The 26,665-nt window shown below is 42.3% G+C and overlaps 1 protein-coding gene across 8 annotated transcripts in view; it reads right to left on the bottom strand.

Moving 5' to 3' along the window:
* The window catches only part of sall1a (spalt-like transcription factor 1a), a 124,388-nt gene that overhangs the window by 25,236 nt on the left and 72,487 nt on the right, over positions 1-26,665 (bottom strand). For 4 of the 8 annotated variants that reach the window (XM_088371056.1, XM_088371060.1, XM_088371055.1 and 1 more), the window contains one exon: positions 9,781-9,870. Coding sequence is in view for 5 of the 8 variants with exons in the window: in XM_088371060.1 (XP_088227186.1) it covers positions 9,781-9,787 (7 nt within the window). In the remaining 3 variants the exon portion in view is untranslated. Of the gene's footprint in view, positions 1-2,510; positions 2,642-9,780; positions 9,871-16,056; positions 16,079-26,665 lie in introns of those variants that run through there. The other 4 variants (XM_088371053.1, XM_088371052.1, XM_088371054.1 and 1 more) reach the window with 3 other exon arrangements.

The following is a 26,665-nucleotide window of genomic DNA, read 5'->3' as shown; positions in this document are numbered from 1 at the left end:
CTCATGCCAGTGCTATGTATACGAATTGTCAAGTGTGAAATATCAGCTTTTACAGGCAGTAAGAAAGTATTTGATAATTCTTCCTGGAAAATAGTGTCTGCTAGTGCGGGCTGTCATCACTCCCTTCCCCGGACGTATTAAACATGACAGCGCTTTGCGTGTTGGCCAATGATGAGATTTGATCCACCATGCTGGATGATCCTCACCTGATATCCTGCGTCAAGGCAGATGCTTAAGCAGGTTAACTTCTAAGTCCTAAGAGGCAAGGACACCCATGTTGCCCTCTCGCAATTCAATGAAACTGGCTAAGCTGGTATTAAAGTTGAGCAATACAAAGTGACGGCATGCGAGGGGGTTTCGTCATTCCAGCGACTGGACTGACAATAAAAATATATATTTTTTTATTATGAATTCAGGGCAAGCTGTAATTAGAGGACACTTATGGCTTTCCTCACGCAAACGCCGTGTGTGGAGTGGATGGCGGGCGAGGCTGGCAAAAAAACAAGCGGTGATAATTGACGGGACATCTGCTGAGCTGCAGGTGTCTATTACTTCACCACTTCACCGGCATGACCTCACCGGGTGACAGACGGCTGTTTATAGCAACAGAATAAGAAATATGTCAGCCAAAGCTGCCCTGTGCAAAAAAAGAGCAACTCTTCATGATATGTATATATATTTTTTAAATATGTTACTTTTGGGGTAGATAGTCCTCCATTTTGTTGAGGATAAGAATATATTGAGTAATTAGGAGCTCCCTTGTAACCCCCCCATAGCCACAAAGTGAAATTTTAAGGGAAGTATCATTTGTTTCCAGTTTCCTCGGCGCTCCCGGGCCTGCTCTGAGCTCAGACCCGCGTTGATTTATGGCCTTTCAAGACACAACCACATCTGACGGAGGAATAATTAGAAGGCTTTGAAAATGCTACAGTTTAGGGCCGTTGTAATGAAATTTGTAGGCCCCTAGCTGTATTTTGCTAGGGTGGAGTCGAAGGGGAATGAGGGGGCAGATAAGGTGAGCAGTGCACACCGTAATTTTGTTTTAACTTGGTTGTGGGAATATGACATGGAAGGGGACTTTGTGTTAAGAGAGTGGGAATTGCAATAATGTGATGGATCAAGTTGAGTCAGATGAGCTGACGTCATTTTTTTTACAGTATGATGATTAAAAAAATATTGGAGATGGGAATTGTTGGAATCAATTATACAATGAAGCGCTAGCATTAGCACTTACATTAACACTGATGCAGTCTTCATTTGAATTAACATGTATGATTCTGGAGAACCGTCACCAGATCATCTTATCATCTGACCAATTCATCTTTGTGGTGAGTGAAAGCATCCCGGCTGCAAGGCGTCAATTACCGGGCAGCCGAGCGCCGCAAAAGTCGTCCGGGGCCAGGGCTCTGGGAGTCGTGTAAAGCGGGCTGGCCCGGCTGCTGTGCGCAACACAATACAGGAGGAGTTCCAAGGCCTAACTCAGGGATGGGCTGGCTTCCAGGGTGGAGGGGGGAGCACGGAGTGGGAGGAGGAGGGGGGGGGGAGTGCTGCGGGGCCTCCCCACCCCTCACAGCTGCTCAGGTTCTCTGTTCTATTTTGTCAAAGTACTTATCACATCGCAAGTGAAATGACTATGTCAGATAAGGCAGCAAAGAAAAACAACAAAAAGAATAGCGGCCATTACAGCTGCCAAACAACTATAATCTTGTCTATGCCATCAGAATGGCAGCTTTTTCTATTTTCTGAGGATATTGTTATTGTGTTGCACAAACACACTTTGATCATCACGGCTGCTATGAAACTGGTCATCGGCGCTACACAAAAGGAGGGATGGCCAAAGTTTTTGGGAAACTTTGTGAGACACGCTACAAGCAATGCAATATATGGCTAATCAAAATGATTCAAATTCACAGAAGTATCAATAAGTGTGAGGAAAATGTAAAGAAAAATCAGGTTGAACTATATTCTTTAATTAAATTAAATGTGATTAAAATTGCAAAAAAAAAATCTAAATATTTGATGGATTATATTTTTTAAATGAATTAAACCATCAGTAATTTTGAACTAACTTTTTTAAAAAATAAATAAGTGAATCAAATAGCATACAATTTTCTATAAAGCTTTTTAACCTGTTTCATTTTAAACAATAGTTTGAAAACACAGATGTCGTGAGATTAACAGAATCAAATTCTGTTTGAAAGGCAACTAAAGGCAGCGAGAAAATGGCCGAATTTGTGGACTATAGTGTACAAACACCTCCACAACCTTCTGATGTCTCACATAAGTCAATTTCACACTTAAGTGACCAGACTGACGCAAACGTGCACAAGTCTACTCCGCACATTAGCGCAACACTTGATTGGACATGTATGGAGACCCCCGGTACCCCCAGCCCAAGCCAAACCCCTTCCCCTTATTATTTTTTCCCCCCCCTCTACATGCAGCCGGCCTTTCCGCCGCTCACTTTCTAATCAGGCCAGGGGAGGGTTAAGAGGACTGAAGAATCTTACTAGGATGTAATCCCGTCCAAGTGGCACTGGTTCTTTCTTCTCTCTTGTTAAGGGCTTCTTTGTGAGGCTCCACAGCTTGGAGGCCCGGAAGGGAGGAAAGGATGTGCAGTGGATGTGGCATTCGGGGGCCTGGGGAGAGGCGAAGGGGAGGGGAGGGGGGGATTGAAGGTAGCGGGTGAGGAAGAATTTACACTGACAAATGCGTGATGTCATTGAATGAACAGCAGCCTGGCACCACAATTCAATCAAGTGGAATCAAGTTGCGTTCGAAGTAAACTCTTGTGGTTGACTTCAATGGGCCATGGGAGTGAATAGTTATGACTTGCGCATACGTTTAATACTTTATAAAATATACATAACTTTTTTCCACTGTGTAAGGAGTATATTTAAGCAGTTTGGTGCTATATGATGTAACTTGGTTCTCATGGTTACAGTAACAAGAGGGCAGCCAAAAACAGACAACTCTGATGAGTCAGTGACTGATTATTTATTGTAATTTTTCTACATTTTTTAATTTTTTTAGTGAAACATTAAAATATGCAGTTATTATTACTTTTCTAAATTATTTTATTCTAATTAAATTAATTTATTTAATTTTACTAAGATACTGTATTTACTTTTATTTATCAATGTAGTTGATCTTTTTGACATATTTTTGCATCATTTCCATCTAAAAAAAATCACTGCAATTTAAAATGAATTGCGGGATTGCTGTATGTTCTAAATCTAGTACACATTTGTATGTTAGTGTATAATGGTTTGGCAGGATATCTAAAAAGTGTAACGCAATACTGTGTTATCATGTGGAACATGTTCACAAACCATGCGATGAATGTGAATGGCTCCAATTAAAATAAACACACTTGGCGCCCCAAATTCAAATCCATGTTTTCCCTTGCACATCTGTCCCTTCTCTAAAAATGAACGACTTATGCATCCATATTGATACATGTGTGTATATCTTCTTTATTGGAGCCTGTTTGTATGACAGCAGTGCCACTGGACCATCTGTGCACACTGCGTACAAGCGTCTGAAGGAAAGCTGCCTGCTTAGACAGTGACGGAATGGGTGGGGGCTCGGCAGGAATGTGGGCCCTGTGTATTGTTTGTAAAAATAAACCATGTGGACAAAGATATTTGAGTGGAATTTATATTAAACAGCTGCAAAAGCAGGCTTCTGTGAAGACCACACCACGCGTTTCAATCGGATCATCCTCAAAAGCTCGCAATAACAACAACTCATTTCCAGCACAATTTGAGGAGACAGTTCAGAGGTGTGTTGATAACATGTCTACTTCTGATTCTGTTTTGGGGACGATCCAGTCTCATGCTAATGAGCCACTGCTAACCCCGCCCTCAGACGCTAACGCTAATCCATGCTAACACTTCCAACACCAAGCGATGTAGTACCATCCATAGTTCCTCCGAAAGTTCAATTCTGAGAAGATTCTAGATGATTAACTTTTCAGAAACAGTCTCACATGCTTACTTTACTTTAATCAAGTCTCGCACCATAAAAGGCCAAAACCAATCTGCTCAAAACTGAAATTACGCTAATTACCCAAAAGTTCAGTAAAGAGTTTATTGTCCGACCAGGGACGTTAAAAATACGTTAAAACGGGCTGTCACAATCAACTTTTCATAATACGTGAAGTAATTCCCATGTAGTCGTTCACAGACTACATTGTCTTGCTCAAGGACACGTCGAGATTACATTTAATCGTTATGAGACGGGCTAATCTAATCCGCAGGCCCCCCCTCCCGAACATATGAAAGGATCCGCACACACTACATATGGTTCCCATGCAAACAATCTGCGATAACCGTCCAAGTGTGTATGTGTGTGTGTCGCACTCCGCAAAAAGACGGAGCTTTACAGAAAGGGACTGGATCCCATTTCCCAGGCCGGTGCCGGACCCCGAGGGCACAGTGTGGAAACTGAACTAATTGCAGGATATTGGTGCTCGCTTGATTAGAGGACAACTTGGAATGCTTGGTCTGTGATGTAAGCAGACCAAGGTGAGACTAATGACGGATATTTTTTTTTGCCCGCAGAGAAGTCTGTCCGAAGGGCCTGCGGCTCTACGACGAAGCCTGGGAGCTTCCTGTATGTCCACAGAGGATGTTGCTAAGCGCTTGTGGGCTTTGAAATCGGTTGAATTAACGGCATGAATCGTTGGTGTTGCGCACTTCGAGGAGAAGACAACCACAAAAAACATTTTGACGGTTGTCGTTGCACGTATTTGGTCATTACAACATCTTATGGCTCCAAATAGGATGAAATAAAGTAAGACTTGAGTCATCCATTTTGTCTGATTTCTGTCCCATAATGCAGATTGCCACCTTTTGTTTTGGTGGCCCTCCTTTGTCCGCACTTGTTTGTTTGATGTGACTTTTCAAACGACAGACACCATTGAGTGGTGGGAGTGTTGTTCCGCCGCATGCCATTCACGCCTGCTGTAGTCAAACACACAACAAGGCCCCCGGCTCATTGTTGACCACTGGAACTAATCACCCTGATGGCACCTCCAATAAATCCCCCCCCCCCTTTCTATCCTCGACCCGGTCGACAGTGATTGGGGTGTACCTATGTGTGACCGCGGACAATACAACTTCGCCAAAGGCAAATAGAATGGGGGTGCTTTGAGGCAATATTTAGCTTGGCCAGATGGCCGCTTGCATGCAGCAGGCCGCTTGGCCCTCCACATCTGCTCCTTGTGATGTGCCAGCAACTGCGCCACACTCGCACTTTGACTTGCTGGACCACTTTCTTCCCGGTGAGTCCTGCTTTGTCCCGTTTCACCCCCCACAGCCTCGAGACTTTAGCTTAACCTCGGTGAGATACAGTATAGTTTGTTAAGTGGTTTACACGACTAAATATTAGTTGGGCTATTTATAGGGAAAGCGAAATGTTTATGTATTTTTGACTTTGTAAATGTGGTTTCCAAGAAAAATGTCATTGAGGCGCCTCAAGCATACACAAAACAGTACCAATGGAAAGGCTGCCTTCACAATAAAAACTTACCAAATTATATATTGACACCAATTAAATAGCCTTATTTGTTTATTTATTTATTTATTTATTGATCTGCTTTTACCTACTGCCTATTTCACCAGGTAACAAGGGGAGTACCATCGTTAATTTGAATTTTTTTTATTTTTTTATAATGAAAGAAATGTGCAAGTGCTTGTAAAGAAAAATCCAACACCTATGTGAAACAGTTCACAGTCCTTATTTGTCCACTTAAACGTATTTAAACATTAAACGTCCAATATAGTGCGAGGGCAGCGCAAAGAAAGACTTGCGTTTAAGTTCCGAGGTCAGTTTGACAGCGGTTCCTTTGTGGACAATCACAGGTTGGGGATTATTTCGATTTAAAAATAGCACACTTGATGCAAGTACAAAAGGACACATGCATGTTCATCCAAACAGTGACTCAATAGAAAGCCGTCTTTTACTTTTAATTGCTTTATGAATTCTACCAATTATGCCTTTGGAATTCCCCTACTCAGAAATCACCTTTGCTAATCCGCTTCAGACCTAAATGCCGACAAAATTGAGTGAGGACAGCAAATGTGCGTGCATGCTTCTGTTGTCTTTAGTGAGTGGACATTTACAGTATTTGTGTGTGTGTGTGTTGCTCGTGTGCCCGTCACATCATGTGATTACGGCGCGAGCCAATTGGATTAGCAGATTACCACAAGAGTCGCCCTATGACCCTTGAAAGACACTCGGTAACACCCTCGAATTTGGTCGACAGACGCCGGCCCGGTTCACACTACACGAACTTGCCGTGTCTGGAAGGTCAAAGATAAACAGGACATTATAATTTGAGGGGGATTACAAGTATGAAGAGAGATTAGGCCATCGGGACAACGACAATAATCAGCATTAAAGACATGCTTCCTCAAGAGGCAAATCTCACGGATTTGAGCACGTGCACAATGCTTGGGCATCTGGTTCTGATTCTCGTGCCCTGGTGGATTCCTTGAGGGTGTCCGCAAAAAACAAATTACAAACCATAGAAATTCTTCAGAAAATATTGATAAACATTTTTTAAGTGTTTCCTTCGGGAGCTGACGGGAATTGCGGAAAATAATTCCCAGAAAAAATACTCAAAAGTCAATTGTCTGGCCTGGCATATTTCAGTTGGGGGTTTCAGTGCCCCCTCGGGCCCCCTCTCTAGCTCCGCCGGTGTTCCTGCTCTGTTTGAGCAAACACAACCTCCTAATTTTGCAAATTCATCAAATGACTATTTTCGGTACTGAGTATCAACTGGGAGTTCCCAACATTTAGAAATTCTCCAACTCCCTTAAAACAACTTCTGACTTACCCAAATTATTAACCCTAACCCTGAAAGGTGCAAATACAAGCGACTGCCATTGGTAAGGGCGTCACTCAACGATACAGTCAATTTCTAATACTTCTAATGTACACAGCCAATGTTGATCCTAATCTATGACCAACTGGCCTGCCCGTGTTTGCGGGTAGTTACTCCATAAACAAGCAGAAAAGACGTGACCCCGCTGCTGCCAAAAAGCCTTTGAACCAAATTACTTCCTCTCGCACGCTAGCGTTTTAATGGCGTGTGGGAGGACATAAAACAGGTCGGATAATTTGTAGTTGGGAAATCATATTTCCATTGAAAACATGACCACTGATTTATAAAATGTGGTGTCGGGAATACGCCAATTTTTTTTTTTTCATTCGCTCCATCTGAGGATCGGGTTACGGCTAATCGACGAGGCGCTGAAAGCACTAATTAGGTTTTGTAGTGGAGTGACACAAGCAAAGAAAAGAAAAGGTGCCACAATAAATAAGTTCTCCCCATGTAACTCAAAGCCTGCAATTTGAGATGCTGTTTATGGATTAGGTTGTGGGAATACGAAAGGTCTCAACAAAACGCAAGAGTCATCGCTAACTAGAAAAGAAATCATCCAAAAATATGTTTTTATTCGATTGTTGTTGTTTTTGACTTTGGCTTCTTGTTCTACCCAAAGATTCTCAAGCCAGACTTATTTATTTTGTGGGCTTTTCATTTATGAACCTGAAGGGTCATCAGTTGAGGTCGTCTACTATTGCTTTCTGCTCTCTCCTCACTTTGCCAATTGCAACAGGTGTTCTTGAATGTTCTTGTCTTGCGTTTTTCATTGTGTCTTCTTCTTATTTAGTATTCTTGGCTCCACCCGCCATGACTTTCTGCTATTGTTTTGTTGTCTTTTATTGCTTTTCTAACTTTTTATTATGTATGAACTGTCTGCCGTACCCCTAACAAAATAATCCATTAATACTCACAAGTAAATAAATAAGTAAATAAATAAATAAATAAATAAATATAAACTAAATAAATACATACAAACAAGTACTAAAATAATAAAAATAAAAGAAAAATATTAAATTATATTAATATTTAGTTAATATTAAATCAATTCTACATAAAAATATATTTTTATTTCTATTCGACTCACCTGTTATACAGTTTGTGGCAGAATCTAAATGAATGAATAAATGAATAAAAATAAATAAATAAATAAATAAATAAATTTCTAAAATAAAACTATAAACTGAATAAATTATTCGGCTCGTTTTTGTCTGTCAGTTTGTGGCAGAATGTACTTTGGCAGAACAAGGCATTAAAGTCACTCATGCTGAATGACAAAAAAGTAAATATAATAAATAATACATTTGTAAATTAGAGGCCATGTACTTGAGAGGGTTTTAAATTACCACATTGCTAAACCAACACATAAAATGCGGACGTTTAGACGCCCCCGCTTCTCTCTGAGGTTACAATAGAGATATTTCTGAAGGAAACGGAGTCGCTGCGTAAAGACAGATTGTTCATACTTGTCCAAACACGGCATAAATCAGGCAGGCAAATGTTGTTTTTCTTTTCTGGGTGCCTTGACATTAAAGCTATAAAATTATATAAACAGAGACTGTTACCTTTTTCTGTCTGCCGTGCGCAAACAAAAGACGTCTGACGGATGACCTACAAGCTTTGGAATTTTCCACTTTTTTTTTTTTTTTATGAAGAGAATTCAACTTGACAATCAGAGGGCAGATCACGTGACCGCAAGGGCCCGTGGCGATCTGGCACGTTAAGTCGTGCATACATTCACAAATTGGCCTTTTGGATGCTGTTTTTAAAATGCGGCCAGGTGCTCTCGGCAGGTTTGACCGCCACCGCTGACAAATAACAAACAAAGTGCTCTCCCATTGACACTGATGGTTTATGTCACTCATGCGCTGGTGCTGTCCTCTACTTCTGGACGGCAAAGCAACCCGGCGGGCCAGGACACCTGATGGCTGCCAGGTTGAATGCTTGCTGCCAAGTACCAGCAGAGACAACATCTTACCAGCAATGGAAATGACAAGTTAGCACCGACTCCAAAGTTTACAGTTTGTTTGTGTCACCGCCATAGCGGGAATTATTTAGCGACTTTTTTTTCATGGGCACTCCAAACTACGAACATTCACTTGACAACTATTTCAGACACACAGAAAAGTCTCTGTTGGATAAAAATTGTAGCCCTTTATACATTATTATTTATTTATCTTATTTCCCACTGTAAAAAAACAAAACAAAAGGGAGACATGGGTGATTCAAACAACACCTCCATATTTCCCATTTTACGCAATGCCAACATGTCCCAATATATTTGTCCAAAGGAATTTTGTTATTTGTGCTGCTCAGTGACATTTCTGGTAACCAAGACTTTACAATCCAGCTCAAAGTGTATTGTGACATGCCACCCTATTCTGTACACAGGCCGTCAAAATCTTCATACAGGCACAAAAAAAAAAAAAAAAAAAATTGCTGGGTTTGTAAATAGACACATGGCCAACTTGGCTAGGTTTGGTTGGGTGCAGCAGAGTCATTGAAGAGTTTACAAAAGCTCAGTGAGGCAGACATGAGGTCACTGTGCATTAGAAGGTAAAAAGCATCCGAGCGGGACAGAATACTTATTAACCCGAACGAGGGAGTGTTGCTATTGTGTCTCCATCAACTGCCTAGGGTGCAGGGGGGGATATCTATTTGGGAAAGGTTATATAAAATTATTTCGGAATAACGGAACTCGTTTATTTCATCATTTAAATTGTTAAAATTTGGTGCTGCTGAATTTTTTAGCAACAGACGTTAAATGGGCTAAGCAGTAAATGCAGAGGGTAAAATATGTAATCCAAACAGCGTGTGAACACAACTCATTCAAGCTGGCTTGCTGAGTCAGAGTGTGAGGTTGCTGATGTATGAAATGAGGGGAGTACCTTTCATTTCCTCCCCAGCGTGGTTCTCTTGGAGTGCCCAACACACACACACATACAGACGTACTTCGGGGCCGCTTTGCTTTTTCACGCCTGTGAGTCAGAGATGAGAGAGAACACAGGAAGACAGTCAAACGCATGTATAGTCACTCATATATAGAAAGAGTGCAGTCACTGGAGCCCAAAGTCATTAAAAAAAAAAAAAGGTTCCACTTGCTGGTTATTGTCAACGAGTGGGCAAACATTAGCCACAAGTGGTTGTGGATTTTGCCATTGGAGCAGTTTTGTCAGAATTGGTCAAACATCTCAACATGAATTAATTAAATTATTATATTTTTACTATTTCTCTTCTATTCATATTTTGTAGGTACGCATTGGATGAGTGCGTGTCGGTAATCAGGCCAACATAACGTCAGGTCGTGATGACGTGCTGGGTCGGAATGCTTAGCGGAAGGATGACAGCAAGACAGTACGGATGGAAGGATGGACGGACATACAGCCTTCGGTGAAGTCCGATCCCGTCATTCACCCTCAACTTCCCCACCTGGTCACTTTTTCCTGTCACCTCCCTCACCATCACCTTGCTGAGCGACATCCGTGCCACCCTGTCACCTATCCCCTTAGCCAGCCAGACTGTCAGCTCTACTGTCATGCAAACCCCCCGCCTCCCCATCTCAGAACGCACCCCGCCTTGACCTTTGCCTCTCCGGAGGCCCAGGAGGGAGGGCTGCTGTGTCCAGACATGCCTATCTGCAAGGATCACAGGGCTTGAGACATAAATGCTATAAGGGGTCTCAGATTTATGGTGCTGTGTAATATTGTGGTTGAAGCAACCCACCCAGAGCTGTTGTGCACACAGGGGGAGGATGCCGTGTGTTTAAGCACACATACTAACCGAAAATAAAAAGTAACTCGAATGCAAAAACCCAAAAACTATGATAACCCTATTCTATTAAATTAATCCAATGTCAAATTCGCCACATCCCAAAATAAGCAGCATGGCCAATCACAGCACAGCAGATAATTTCCAAACAGAAATCGACAATTATTCTTTTGAGTCTGCTCTAATGTAACTTAAGTAATCTGCCATGACATTTAAAAAAATATATGAATCATGACCAGCAGGCAAGTTTTGGGAAGCAGTTCATTCTCATTCTACCCTGCGCTATCGCGTGTTACCATAGCAACCAGGGGCAGAGTTGTTGTGCGCCCCAAATGTAAATTTTACCAACCCGGTATGAGGCACAAGGCAGGTGTGACCCTCTGGACAAACATCTAATGACACTACAAGGAAGTTTAGATTAATTTAAAAATGTAAAATTTCACTAAACTACCGTGCAAGTTTTTGGAACACAAAGGGATGAACATAAAAACGCAACAAGGAAGGGCTACAGATTTCTCACATCCCCAGCCTATTAAATTTTTGCTATTCCTAGCCTCATAAAAGCCTTGGGGGAGGTCCTGTTTTTCATATTGTATGGGAACACATGTTGAACACATAAACCTCTGGACAAATACACGCATGTGATACCATAACAACTTCGTACTGTCACTTTAGCGTGGGATGCATGCGTAGCAACAGAAGCATAATTACACATTGGCTGACTAAGTTCCGAAAGCCCGCTAAGAAAGCCTTCTTCCTTCCTCCCTCCCCTCCCCTCCCTCCTCTTCTTCACATGCTCCCACACTGATATTTAACAAAACATTAATCTTCTTGCCAGTGCCTCCAAAGAATGGGCGCTGATCGAGCTTGAGCGCCGAGGCCCGGCTAATAGTCATTCCATTGTCGCGCCCTTTTATTTACGCCTTGGCTCGAGCCGGCAGATGAGGTAAGTCTCCTTTTTTTTCTTTTTTCATGTTATTATTCACAAGTGGTGATACATAAAGCCAGATTACACAAATGTCTCTCTGTTTCAGGCACCTCACTCCACCCCCTCCCCTTTTGCTTAATGTCCACCACCTTCTTCCCTCCCTGTCCCCTCCGGTGGCTTTCAATAGCACATTTCTCCCCTCTCACCCTCCCCCTTTTTTTTTCTAAATCACTCGGTGCATTTGCATGTGAATCGCTTGTATATCTTCTTTTATATGATGCACCCACAACAGTGGCAAAAAAAAAAAAAAAAGGACCCCCATCCAACCCTGACCCCCACTTTTTTTCCAACACAGACATATACATACATGGACGCACTAGGAAAAAAAAAAAAAGATGTTACTCTGCGACTCCCCTCCCTGCGTTGGGAACAGAGCAGGTTTTATGATATGGAGACAAGTCCTTTGTGCTCTCCCCAGAGACGAGGCCTCTGTCTGCCCATGTTACTGGGGCGATAATCCTGCTGGAATTTCTCCTAAGCACTTTTTACTGACATTTTCAATTACCGCCATGCCAGCCTGCGCTAAATGCCATTTAAGAGGGGCCCCCACGTCATCTGCATGCTGAATCATATCTGGGAATCAGCAGGATTGCTGTTGGCCAACTCCACTTGGATGGTCACATGATTGTTGGGAAGAGCTGGGGTGCAATAAATGAAACTTTTGAGTGTTTAGACAAAAGCAAGGCAAAATGAAATAAGCCCTATCTTGTGTCACGATACAAAAAAAAAAAAAAAAAAATTGGAAGTTTTGATGTGTTCATCAGGCTGGTGTTATCACATTATATATTAAGCAAACGTTCAAAGCCATGCAACCTAAAAAAAATATAAAAAAAAAATAAAATAAAAAAATCAACGAAACCACATTTCCATCATAGAACAGCAGAAAAAATGAAAAAAAAAACTTAAATAAAAAGCTTCATATTGAAATGATATGCTCTCTATTTGGTTCAATGATGTGCTCGAGACTGCTGAAGAAAAAAAAAAAAACAACCCAGCCACTCTGCAAATACTTTTTATAGCGCAACTTTTGCAACGCATTACTGCCTCAGGTCAGACACGCACTTACACACCAGTCAAACCTGCCTTGTAATTTACAACATCCACATGGCTCAAATAGAGCATCCCGAGACTCTCAAAAGCAAACACACACGCTGACCTCGACGGCGCAAGCGGCCGAGCTTGTTTTTCGCTTTCACCTCTGTGAAAAAGCGCTCGTTTAGCACGTCGCAATAACTCACACTTGCATCGTCATTTGCCCCCGCGTTCGCCCTTTTCGGTGGAGCCACTTCAAAGCCTACGGGTAGATTTATAACTATCGAAGACCGACATTATACCATCATAAGACATCACTCTAATGAAACAACCAAACTACTGCCAACTGTCAACACGAGTTACGTAATGTTCTTGTTGAACTCGGATGGCGCCAATCAACGCTGCTGTTGGGCATATTCTGATAAACATGTTATACATACTCCCCCCCCCATTCCTGGAGACCCCCTTACGATCATTGATGATCCAAGAACATCTGTTTACATGTTTTTTTTTTCCCCTCCTTGCCGCCAAGCTGACATCATCATCGGAGCGCCCCTTCCTTCCTGTCTCGCTTTCGGATGGGCTTTGTTATGACAGGTTTAATTGAGGGTTGTCAAGGCATAACATTTTTGTAAATATCACACGCGCCAACACAGAGGAAACAGCCTGTAAAGCACACACACACGTTTGATAATGTGTGTCATTGTGTGTGTACGGATTCTCAAAAGGTATTTGGATACTCACTAAATATATGTGGCTCAATTTCTGATCATCCAGATTTTTCTTTCCAAGTGAGCCCAAATTCTACTGCACATGTTTATCACGTCTTTCCAGAACCCCATTGCTGCATTTTTCAAAACATCTTTATTAGCGCCCGAGCAATTTCTTTGTTTAAGTGATGACGCCTTCTGAGTCAGCTGGCTACCCCATCCGAAGATCACTCCCCCCCTACCCCCCATTTAGATGAGTCACTCCTCCAATGTCGCTTACCGGAACATGCTCGGCCTCGACACAATGGAGGCCGCACGTAAAAAAAAATCGGACGTGCATGCAAAGCCGCAGCGAGAGGCTCGCTAATGACTCAGAGGTCTACTGTACGAAGACGCCATCTGATTGGCTCGTCAAGGAGCTGAAGTGTGCAACGCCAACCAGGTGCTCTTTGAAACCTGTCACACGGATGACAATAACACAATAAGATCATCTTCACGCCTGATGAATGCACTCGCACGAGAGATGAGCTCAGCTTTTTGACAACGGCCGCACGCAGACACTTATCAACATCCAAATAAATTTTGTGCAGTAATTGTAAATCAAAATAAATAAATAAATATGCACTAATTTTATGAATGAAGGTTAAAGTTGAAAATGCACCAATGTGGCTGAGAAATTGTGCAAAATCCACACACAAAAAAAAAAAGCTCAACAAACACACATTCCTGTATTGTCGAATCACTAAACGTTGAATATCCATGACACGGAGAGCGAGTAAACACAGACATTCTTATTTACTGTTGGAAGTCACTTTATAACAATGGAGTACGCCGGATGAATTCATTCCAGAGGCTCTTTAACGAGATTCCGGGATGGTGATATAACTTCGTGCCGCTAAGAGATGATGAAATATGAAAATTGACAGCGCCGCCAGGCAGCCGTTTTTACGAGGGGGGCCTCCTTAAGCCGGACGCCTGTGTCCTCCCATAAGTCATCGAGCGCGGTGCTCATCACTGAGCAGGAGGGATTTACGAGGCCGGAGAGTGCATATGACCAGAATGCACAGCCGCCATCATCTCCATCATCTCGCTGCCATCACGATGTGTGATCTGGAAGCTTCATAGATTCACTTAGTGTGTTAGCTCGACTAACTTGTCAACAAGGAGGCCAATCCCATGCTTGTGTGTTTTTAAGGGGTCACTTTCACTTGAATTCCTACATGAGATTTAGTGCATTACAACTAAACGGCAACAAGTTGGTTTGAATTTGAATCGTAATATCGGTTTTCAGGTAAAAAATGTAATTGAACCGATTCGAGTCGCTCCATTTTAAAACATTGAATCATTTCTTTTTGCAGAGCTATAACACAGAAGTAAAGGCCAGGTTTATATCTCTGATAAGTTCATTCATATTGTAAAATGACAAAACCCATTGCATCATACGCTCTACCGTATCGAATTGAATCGAATCAAAATCATACTGAATCAATAATGAATCAATCCGATTGTCCTTGAATAGTTTTGCACCCCATGTATCAGGTAGTACAGGAAATCCTGTTTCATTGGACAGATGAATATCCCTACTAAATTTTGTACTGTACTAAAACTAGTGCATGCATGATTAAAATAAACACTATCAACTCCAAAAATACATGTATTTATTTTTGTATTGTGTAATCACAGAATTTAGTTTTGACTTGTACTATTTTTTTAATTTTTGGGGGGAAAAAAACAAGTACATGTTCAACATTTATAAGAAAAAGATAATGCTATCTTTTCCAAAACAGTTGGAGTTGAAGAACATGGCCTCCAGCCAAAACAACGCAGGTTCGATTCCCCAGATCGGTGTGTATCAAAAGCAAAGTTTTGAAAAGTTTTCTTGAGCCTGCACTGCTCTGGGTTGCTGTTTGTTTGCATATCTTTTACGCAGAGAATGTGTGCCATTGACACACGCACTCACAGGGAGAGTCAGGTGGTCAAGGGAAGTACCGAGGGCAGCGAGCCAAGCAGGGCCAGACAACAGCTATGACAACAAGGGGAGGGAGGCTGACGATGAACACTGTACTATGCTGCAGCAGTGCTTGCTGCTGTTAAAGCTGCGGGTCAAGTTGCCTTGGGGCTCGCGGCAAGCGAGTGAGCGAGGGCAACACGACCTGGATGTGAAGCAGAAGCACATATCCAAACCTTGGACTTCTCAAGCGCAACTCGACAGCAAGGAAAGAGCAGTTGGAGGGATTCAAGCTAGACGCCGGACAACCAGGAAGCAGGAATTTCGCACATCGGATGTGGGTCATTGTAATGACGATAAAACTTGATCATACAAAATAATTAATAGTAATTAAAATGGTCAAAATCCTCAAAATGATTATCAAAGTTTGACACATACAAAATGCAACATAATAAAGTCCTTTCCCATCTGCACTTGAGTAAAATGACCTCAGTAGTAAGCAAGCTCGAGTTATCTTGGCAACGATTCGGCCTGGCTCAGCTTGAGCTCGTGTCCCCGCCGTTCGTGAGACTGACGTCCATGCAAATCATAACAGAGGCGAGCGGCCGGGGTTCAGAAGGCCCCCGCCGGCCCACCCCGAGCTGCCCGCTAAGACAGACAAACAGACAGACTGGGACAAATTGGGACAATCGACCCACCCACACCCCCGCCACCCTACCTTCCATTACCACCCACTCTTCCTCGCTGTCGCAGCAGCTTCTGCTCAGGGGGCTAATTCCACCTTCAGATCACCATTTGTACTTATTATGCTGACATAATTAATCCCCTGTTGTGATCAGTGGGGGCATGAGTGGGGGCCTCTACGCCTCATTGGAACCCCCCCCTCCTCACCCCACCGCCCTTCTCTCTCTGTCCAACTTGTCTGGTGGCAGAGGTCTATCTCTTCATAATCCGCTGCGTGGTTATTGTTTGAGCTGGTGGCCCGCCGGCGCTTTAATGGTGACATACTTTGCAGAGTGGGACATGTATACATTATAATTGGCTTATATTTATATTTAAATTAATTTCATTTATTAGTACCATGCTGGATTATGTTTTTAATGTTTGTTAATGAAGTTAATAATGAATTGATTTAATGAATTAAGACATTTGACATTTGTTTATATCCTTCCAAATGTCATTTTGTGCTCAGTTGACCTTGTTTAGACCCAGAAGATTCCCCAACCAAGGTCCAACAGGTGTTTATTTTTCTTTTTTTTCCTTTCTCAATTTCACTACCAGGCTACCCATAACTTTGTTCTGCTTGCAGCAAATTTGTGCTTGTTATTTTGTGAATAACAGTGTTTGAGTTGTCTCCCATTTTTATTTTGGAGTGCAGCCTCTCTTGTGTTTTGATGTGAGTCAAGGTTAAGACAAGCAGATATGGAAAGCAGAACAATGAGGGAGGATGAGGTTTAGATTGGTGGGGCGGTGGTGGTGGGGGGGCAGTCTCATCAAAAAACACCAGCTGGATTAATAAATCCACGTCTTAAAGTGTCGGCCGGATTACAAGCGAAACATACGCTGGCAAGGCTGAGCAAACATTATGGGAATAATAACACGCACAAATGATCAGTGCCGGGTGGACTAACGCAAGGGTGCTTCTGAGAAATCAAAGAGACTGATGCTTGCTTGAACTTTGACGCAATGCTGTGTGTGTGTGTGTGTGTGTGTGTGTGTGTGTGTGCGTGTGTGTGTGGGTGCGTGTGTGAGAGAGAGAGGTCAAAGCTCAAACAGAGTTTGTGCAAATATATAATTCAAGGAAATTGTCCGCATATTCAATATCATCATGCAAGCTCGGTCAATAAAAAACAGGTTGCAATGAAAAGGCAAAAACAAAAAGGTAAATGTTTGCAAAATTGATCGCCTGTCAGATGAGGAACTTTAGACTTGTTTTGGTGTCGATTCCACTTCATAATGCTATTTGGGTCAAGATTAATCTATAACCGAGACTGACACCAAAGAAAAGCATGATGAGGAAAATAACGAACATTACCAACTCCCTGTTCAAATTGTCATCATCAAAAAAAGCACATCATTTGTTTCCAAAAAGAAAATATATACATAATATAATATAATATAATATAATATAATATAATATAATATAATATAATATAATATAATATAATATAATATAATATCACATAATATAATATAATGCTTTAAAGTTCCTCATTGACCACCTCTGGCCTTCATGCTGATGAATAGTGTAAAAAAACCCCAAATCAACAAAAACAAACCCAAAACATCCCCAGCGTCAAGGTTTCTTCTCAGCGTTATTATGGATGCGATTTCCCATGTCGCTTTGTGAACATTTCCGTGATCAGACACTACAAAACCTTATTTGACCATCCGGAACATTTGGCATTGCACCTGCTCCAGCGATGGGAAGCTGCCTGTTATTTTCACCCTCAAAAGAAGAGCGTGTACAGTCAACAGCTGCATGTACCACAGTAGGAATTTGTAGCAAAAAAAAAAAAAAATCACTTCATGTCATTATATGGGTAAGAAAGGAACCAGTCGAACCACAATATCGTTTACCCTGAAAGAATTCTCATCAGACATAGACCCCCCCCTCGCCCCACCCCTTTTCACTTTCCACTCCTCATATTTACATAAAAGTTCAGCTGCATATTAAAAGGCGCTAAAATATTCACACTGTCAAAGGTGGTCAAAGGCTTCTGCGTTCACACAGGAGCTGACAAAGAGGCGGCGCTCAGCGCTAAGCCAAAAGACCACTGTTGAAATAAATCAGTGCATACAAAAGACACAGGGAGATAATGGGGCGGGGAAAAGCTGGGCCCGGTCCAGAAAAGAGGGAGAAAAACTCACATAGCAAGCGAGCAGCTGGCTGGGAACAAAGTCTGCGCATAGATTAATATTTAGTTTGCGGCACAATTTGTCCGGGACATACAGTATCACAGGAGGGAAAACATCATAACTCCCACAGGGCTTCAACCTTGCTGTGAATCAAAATCTAACAAATAACATGAAGAGGGGGTGAATAAAAAAAATAAAACATACAAAAGTTGGCAGATGGTTGGGAATGAAGGCTTGGAAGATGGGAACAGAGTAACCCAGAAACATCCGCTGATGGGACGTTGAGGCTTTGCGCCAGGATGTCAGCAATAAGTGTGTCATGGAAGAGTGGACGGGATTCATTCAAATATGGATCATATCGAAACCATAGTGAATAAAATGAAACAAAGAATTCCCTACATTATTAACTAAAATGTACAGTAGGTTTTTTAGATTAACCAAACATAGTTATGATTGTTTACATTACCAAACAAAACAATAGCTAGTAAAACTGAGTCAACTTTTTAAGTTTTCATTCTCAACAAGTGAGTAAAGTTTTTTTCCTAGAAGTAAGCAAAGTGTAGCTAATGTTTATTTCTCATCTTAAAGAATTTTTACATTCCGAACAAGTTAAAATAGCTAATATACGCAGCTAAGATTCACGTCCCCAAAAGTAGGTGAAATATAGCTATTGTTATTTCACATTCACAATAAATGGAATTACAGAAGCTACTGATTTATTCACAACAAGTTAAAAAAATACAGCCAATACGTTCCCAATAAACGACTAAAATGTAGCTGTGGGTAAAATATGGCTTGAGTGAATCCTACCTAAGGTTAGTTTGTATTTCTAACAAGTGAGTAAACTGTAGATAAGACTTGTTTACCTCACAACAAGTTCGTAAACTGTAGCAAAGATTTGTTTATATTCCCAACAAATCAGTGTAAATGTTCTTTTATTGAGGTAAAATAATTTTAGCGACGGTTTTGTTAAACTGTACTCGAATGCTTGCATTCCCATGCAGTGACCATTTGCTTAGAGTTGACTTGACTTTTTATGGAGCACTCCTTTCCATCTTGCCGTTTGAAGTAAGCGCGGTCTGCCCTCCTGTCATTTCCTGTTTCGGGTGAGAGCACCGGGCGACCGCTGACGACGTCGGTAATTAAACGCAGCGTGGAACGCCCCATAGAGCGGCCCACTCGGCTGATGTTATGCCGACATAATGCCTCATTGGTGGGCGCTCAGGTTCACTGAACGGAACATTTACTCTGCGGGGGATGGGGGTACACACAGCTCGTAGCTTTGGGAGGTTTATTTACATTTTGGACTGGGACGAATGAATTCACTATTTTTCATTGTGCAATTTTTTTTGCTGTAAATTTTAAAGGGCGCTAATAGAAAAAGCACATTTACAGTAATTGCACCAGGAATATTAAACTAAATTCCAATGCACACACGTCTGTTCCTGGTTATGATTAAACCAGAGTTGAGTTGGGCCTCCGTGGCACATTAATTTCATAGCTCTATGAATTTACTGCCCTTTTTTTTTTTTAACAGGAAGACATTTGAGGGGTCAAAGTCAAGGGCACAAGGTTTGGCTGGGAAGCTGCCATTTGTTGACACTTTACAGGTCTTTTTTTCAAAGCAGATACAGAGGCGAGTGAGAAAGTGACAAAGTTTGGATTTGAGGGGTAAAATGAGATTGGGTATGGGTAGGTTGGGTAAGGAAGGTGGAATAGAAGGAGGGGTCAAGGGAAGGAGGGATGGGTTAGGGTTAGGTAGGTGGTGAAGGTATTTTGTTTCAAAAAGATTTTGGCCGTCCAAAGAAGCCGCTATAGCATGATTCTATTCAAGACAACACTGGCATGCAAATAGAAGTTCCGAAGAAAATAAAGTCCAGGAGAATCCAATTCCATATGTATCACATTTATATGCTGTAAAAGCACATGGTCTCATCACATACATGCAAATGAGGCCGTAGTGTGTCAAAGGTTTTTAAGCGAGCATTGTGCGAGTGTCAGCCAGAAGGCGCCGTGTGTAACCGTTTCTGTCGTGGCCTGACAATTTGATCGTTTCTCACACCTTACCCGTGCCAAGCGCCCCCCTCCCCCGACCCTTTTCTACTTTGCCACCATTTCCGCCAAACTTAAAGCCAAGCACAAAATATGGAGCGTCTAATCCTTGGGCCTCATGTAGCAGGGGCCTTTTAACAAATGGCCGAGTGTTCGAAACAAGTCTCGCCGTGTAGAAATAGGAGTGCAAATAAAAAGAAAAGTAATCGTCCTCACTGTTCCAATATTTTTGGAGGAGAGTTTGGGGAATTTTGGAATCTTTGATGTTGCTGCTGTCCACTTTTTCCCTAAGGGCGCTGAAATACTTTGAGCCTCTTGCGCTACCGCTTCTATCGTAGATTACAAAGGTGGCCAAGTCACACAGCTGCTCCCACAATGAAGCAGTCCCAGCTCCAGTGATGTTTGAAATACAAAATCAGACCAGTAGAAGAAATGAGCGTCGGGTGTTAATCTTCACACACTTGTCTCGTCTTTACGCTTTTCCCTTTCTCACAGTCCCACCTTGCTCTGAAGTCAAGTCCTCATCGACCCTCACAGACAGTATAAAAGAAGAATTTACTACCTGTGGCTTCAGCAATATATTTTAGAAATTTAGATTGAAGTCAACAGTTGTCCAGAATATGTCCAAATTCCTGGTTGAAGGTTGTTTTGTGGCTCCTTCTACGTTGGACAATCTCTAAAGCGGTAGGAAATTTATCGCAGTTACGTTTGTATTGAATATATTTGCTCCAAACTAATTGACCGCTAGGGCGAGAGGCGCTGAATTAGGCAAATGGGGTCCAGGATGAGAAGTTGGACTTGATTTATTGCTTTCAATGCAATTCAAATCAATGGCTCCATTGCATTTCCCAGCTGAAATCATTGTCATGCCTAAGAAAAGAGAGATTAAGCGGCCCTAATGAGTTCCAGCGCTTGAATGTGTCGGCTCACCATTCAGGGGCGAAATCATATTTAATGGCTGACACTCAGTTCATGGCAGGTCCTTCTTTTTCTCAGTGTCGGGTCACCTTCGTCAACGGGAAAGCCCATTCAGCGATCGAAGGGGGGGAGTAGGGGGGTAGGCTAAAGATATGCTGCGAGGTTCATGAAAAGAGGCGCGTGAGAAATGAAAACGGTAGGAAAAAGCGGCTGATTTCAACTCGGACGGATGACCTCACTGTGCCAAACGGCGAGACTTCAGGCGCTTTTGTTTCTACAAGAAGAGCTTTTAATTTCATTTCAGGCCAGACGTGGCAGTTGCCTCGGCTAAAAAATGTTGCGCGACGCTAATAAATTAGGATGCTGTTTGGCTTCGTTTGTCCGGATGAGTCTGCTGTTATATTTGCGCATTCATTTGCAAATTCACTCCTTACAATTAATTCGAATGGGCCGATAAAGAAAGTGGAGCATGGCCATAATTTGGCTTTGGCCTGACAAGAACGCTGTTATCCTGGCTTTTTTTTTTCCCCCAACCGCCTCTCTTCTTAGCCACTTGATTTACTTCTTTACTCTTGCTTGTTAAGACACGGACTGCATCAAAACATATTCATTTCCATACGCCAATCAATGCGACGGCTGTAATTTGAGCCCCCCCTGTCGATGGCAATACACCCCGATGAGGTTAAAAGACATTAGGGCCAGCGGGTATGAGATTAACAGTCATTGGCTGACAAATGGAAAAGAAGGGCCGTCCCAGCTTATTCCAGTTTAATAAGCGAGCGATCCATCCCATTGATTATTCAAGCGCTAATATGCCGCAGCCAAAAATCAATCGGTAGCGTAGCGCTCATTTCAAAATGAATGCAATTACTGTTAATGCTGAAGAAGAAAATAATCAGTGAGGAAAGAGGCTCTTGTTTTAATTTGTTCAGATGCTGCCCATCTTGTTGCTCGTTAGGCCTAACATAGAAGTATGACATTACATAACTTTATTAATATGTGCATCCAGAGTAAAGCTTAACGTAGCATAGCGTAGAATAGCATAGCATGAGGTAGCAAGGCAAACCCAAACATTAATAAATTTAATGGTGACGTCCATATGATGGCAAAGCATAGCATAGTATAGCATAGCATAGCATAGCATAGCATAGCATAGCATAGCATAGCATAGCATAGCATAGCATAGCATAGCATAGCATAGCATCAACTACGTGTCCATCCAGTTTCAGAATACCAGAGCATGGCTAAACCACGTCTCAGTGAGATTTTAAGTCATCTCTTGTCTGCAACAATTCATTCAGGCTTCCTATGAATTGTATTTAATTGGATGGATTTTTATGGATCCATTCACGGGCTCGCTCCCAATTGGACACACCAAGTGAGAAAAATAAAAATCCCGCACATTCCTCTGTAGAATTCATTTCAATCCCCACTTAAGTCTCTCTAATCACCCGGACAACCAATAAAGCTGTTTGCTTTTTTCCAATCATCTCTAGTTAGAGAGAGAGGGAGAATACGAGAGAGCTTGAGAGAGAGAGAGAGAGCCACCATTACTGGATAATAAAGCATCCATATGGTGTAAATGTTGAGCCGTTGCAAATCCTTTTAAGCTCAACTGGACGGCAACCTGGCAGGAAAGGTCACCAAGACAAGTGTCTGACCTGAGCCTGTTTCATTTTGGGTTATTTTGGAAGAGGCCAGTACATATAAAAAATAAAAAGATGAGACAATGTCTTGCTCATAATTTAAAGAGGGATACAATGAAGATGTAACGTTGATGCTGATGAAACCGCCGTCACAATGACACAATACTTGTGACTGAACACACTTCTGCCCCAAGCCACACTTGGCAGAACGTCCCCAACACAAAAGGTTCACTATGCTGACAAGTCAACTGGAAGGCAGCTTAAACTTTGAACCCGGAGGTCAACTCATTGACACCATTGGTTGCCTGGGCTGTCATGCAAACTCAACAACTTGTGAATGATACGCACAACAATGTTGGTGTGTTCTTAAAACACAATGACTACTTCATGAACCATTTTATGTAGTTTTTAACCCCATAAAAAAATACACAATTAAAATTAAATTTATCACCAGCCTGAGTCAAAGTGGTTTTTTTCCGCCGACTAATTTCCCGGAGGTGGAGTCGGACAGGTGCAGTAGCAGCTATTGTTTACCTCTGACGGGATTATTTGTACCTCTCAAATACGCAGGTATCAGAGGGTGAGGCGGGCGAATGTCGACAATGGCCGGATTTCTCCTAGCATGCAGGTCGTGTAATTTTAGCTCCTCTGTAATTACGGGCTGAACCGTCAGGACCTGGGGGACGCCTGTCTACAAATGTGGAAGAAGTCCTACCGGGGGGAGTAGGGAGTCAACTAGTTTGTTCCCTAATGGCCATGTTTCAAGTTGAGCAGTCTTTGTTGTTCAATTCGCAAGCTTCACTTTGTACCTTTAAACACTTTAAAAGAAATCTTAATCTGAGAACTGGTGCGGCCGTGTTGTTGTATTCCGTAAACCATTTGTCAGCTAGCTTAGCCATTTAGCTGAACTTTGTCGTGTAATGTCCGACGCTGACAATGAGCTCAACTGTGACGGGAAAGATTAAAAGTGTGTTTTTGGAAGTCCTGCTCCTGGCAGCTCCTTGACTGAGTATTAAAGCTCTTAGCATTTGAAACGTCTCGACCTTTATTTCAACGACTTCCGTCATCAGGGAAACTAGTCTGTTGTGGCTGCCGGAAAAATAGTGTCAACGTAGCTTTAATTCCGCAATAGTCACATGGCTGAAATTTCATTCAGTTATATCTGTACATTTACATACATATAAAAAAAAACATTGGGTGGAGGCCTCGTAAAAATCTTGGTGCTTATCAAATCAACCCTCATGGATCAGGCGCACGCTTCCTAACGAGAGACTTATAATTGAGGGTGACAACTGAGAGTGATTGAAATGACGAATGAGCAGCATTAACTTCTCTGATGGCGAGCATACAAAGAAAAAAAAAAAAAGCATACGTCCTGACGAATGCTTTTAATGCCATTGAGAGGACGCGGGCAGACGGATCGCACGTCTCGTCGCACGGAGCTTACATATATCCTCGCCGTGTGCGTCTGAGCCCGCCGAGGAATGACAAAAAGCTCAACGGGGGCGTCTGTCTCACCCCCCCCACACGACCTCAGTTTGTGATTAATCTAAGTCTGCCTCATTTTAACAATCCATCCATTTTCTGGACCGCTTATCCTCGTAAGGGTCGTGAAGCCTACCTCAACTGACTTTGGGCAAAAGGCGGGGTACACCCTGAACTGCTTGCCAGTCAATGGCCTCCTCCATCTTCTCCCCCACATACATGTGACATACATATGAACACGACATAAAAAGCTCACGGCTCAGATTTATACCTCCCCGTTAAAAAGTAAGTGAGCTGTTAAAGTTGCAGGCGCTCGGACGCCGGATGATCGATAACGTCACTCGTTCTTAGGCCGCTGTTAGTGAGTGAACACTTTTGTGTTTACAATGTCTCCACCAGTATAATTTTAACACGGCCAATGATAACGTGCAATAAATGGCAATGCCTTGGATTAAGCGGTTAAAAAAGTTCCTTACAGTGCAGTCGTAGTGTTTGGTAAAGATGGCAATAAATAAGGGCGAATGTAACTTTGCGACATCTCTTAATTAAAAAAGTGGTTTTCAAATTGTGGTATGTAGACCTAAGGGGGTCTGCACGATATAGTCTGGGTTCCCGCAAAACAACAAATGTCCCGTTTCAAAATGTGCATACGAATAAAACAAACCAAGATTCTGACTTGTCACACAACACTTTGCTCATTCACATGAACATCTGTCAAAAATCTGTTCAAGACGTCCGCCGGATTTGTTTGTGTCATAATAAAGGCGAGCGTTCATAAGAGTGGCACCATTCACGTTCACTTTCCCCATCTCCTCTCCGGCTGTGAATGCAAACGGCACGAAGCGAACAAACCGCATGAAATGAACTATTAATCTGTTCCCCCAAAGGAATTACGCTTGCCACACAGAAGCTTGACAGCCGCAATTGGACGCCGCTTGTCTGGTCAACAAACAATTTCACTGGGCTTCACTGCCTTTCAAAAGCCACTGTTTTCCTTTTCCCCCCTCTCTCTCTCCAAGCAGGGCCCTGATCATGTGAAAAAATGTCAAAAGCTTTTCTTCAGATGTCAGCCGGAGAGAGTTAGAATTTCCAAACATGTTAATCCGCGCCAGCGTTAAAGAAAAAAACAGAAAAGAAACTCGAGTCATTCAGCATTCTGGAAAACGTTTGAAAAGTGAGTGCACCCCACCATATGGTCCCCAGCACCTACAATGCAAATTGTTACATCATGACTCTCATCATATAAACTATGGCTTTATGCTGCAGATTAGCATTACTGGATAATAGTTTTTTGTTTTAATACGGTCGGCGAATGCTGCACCTGCATAATCTCATGAGATCCAAAAGAAGAACCGCCTTTTAAAGATGCACTTAAAAGGTACTTGGTAGAGCAAAGACCTGTGGACTGTGGTCTGAATGTAAATAGAAAGGATTTCTGGCATAGAACAGTTAAGAAAAAAAGTTCACGTGTAAGTACGTTACTCAGCAAAAGTTTCAAGGAGGCTTTTGAAAGAAAGACAAAAATATATTATATATGAAATCGCTCAGTCAAGACTCAAGGGGAATAAAAATGGTAACACAAATGAAATATACTCATTATTTTGTATATATTTTATAAATATACCAAATATTTTAAATGACGAGTGTAAAAGTGTATTTATTACAGAAAGCAGTAGCATGGTGTCTGATGGGGGTCATAAAATAAGGTAACCCTGAAACTGAAGCTGTCAACAGTTGTTCTTGTATTGGCTCACAGGTCAGAGGGGGGGTATAAAGGTGAGCCTCCCCCTGAACACCAAACACTCCCCTGGCCTCTTCCTACTCCTTCCTCCTCTGCGGCCTCTCATCATCATAATCATCATCGGTGGGCGCTCTTTTCCTGTCATCGCACTCACATTCCCTGTCACGCCGCCGCGTGACGGACGAGGTGGCGTTTGATAATGGCATCAGGAAGCGGAGAGTCTTGCCTTGTCATTAGATAGCATCAGTGCTGACTTATGAGGGGAGTGTGCAGTTGGTGGGGGGGGGGGGACAAGACCCCGGGCGGACGGTTGGCTTCCTCATCGCCTTTATTTGGACGGCATTCTAGAAAAAAACAAAACTTTCCTGCTTTCCTTCATCACACCTGGGAGAAAATGTATATATCATTATTTTATTTAAAACCTAAAATGGAGGTCAATGACTTCCCGTGTTCGAGTCCACCTTCCCACAGTCAAACAAGTGAATTATGAGTGTATGTGTTATCGCTGATTTTTTTTTGTTTAAAACAAAAGTGGGACAAAAGGTGAGTCGGTGAAAAGCAAAGCCCTGCGAGGCCGGATAAGCGTGTCACAAAAGGAAGAATAAGAATATGCGCGCTGTTAAATT

This window comes from Syngnathus floridae, chromosome 3, assembly GCF_059516105.1.
Source record: "Syngnathus floridae isolate MCC-2025c chromosome 3, RoL_Sflo_1.0, whole genome shotgun sequence".
In the NCBI taxonomy this organism is placed as follows: domain Eukaryota; kingdom Metazoa; phylum Chordata; class Actinopteri; order Syngnathiformes; family Syngnathidae; genus Syngnathus; species Syngnathus floridae.
The sequence above is the reverse complement of the archived record's forward strand: the minus strand, read 5'-3'. Positions and strand labels throughout refer to the sequence as shown.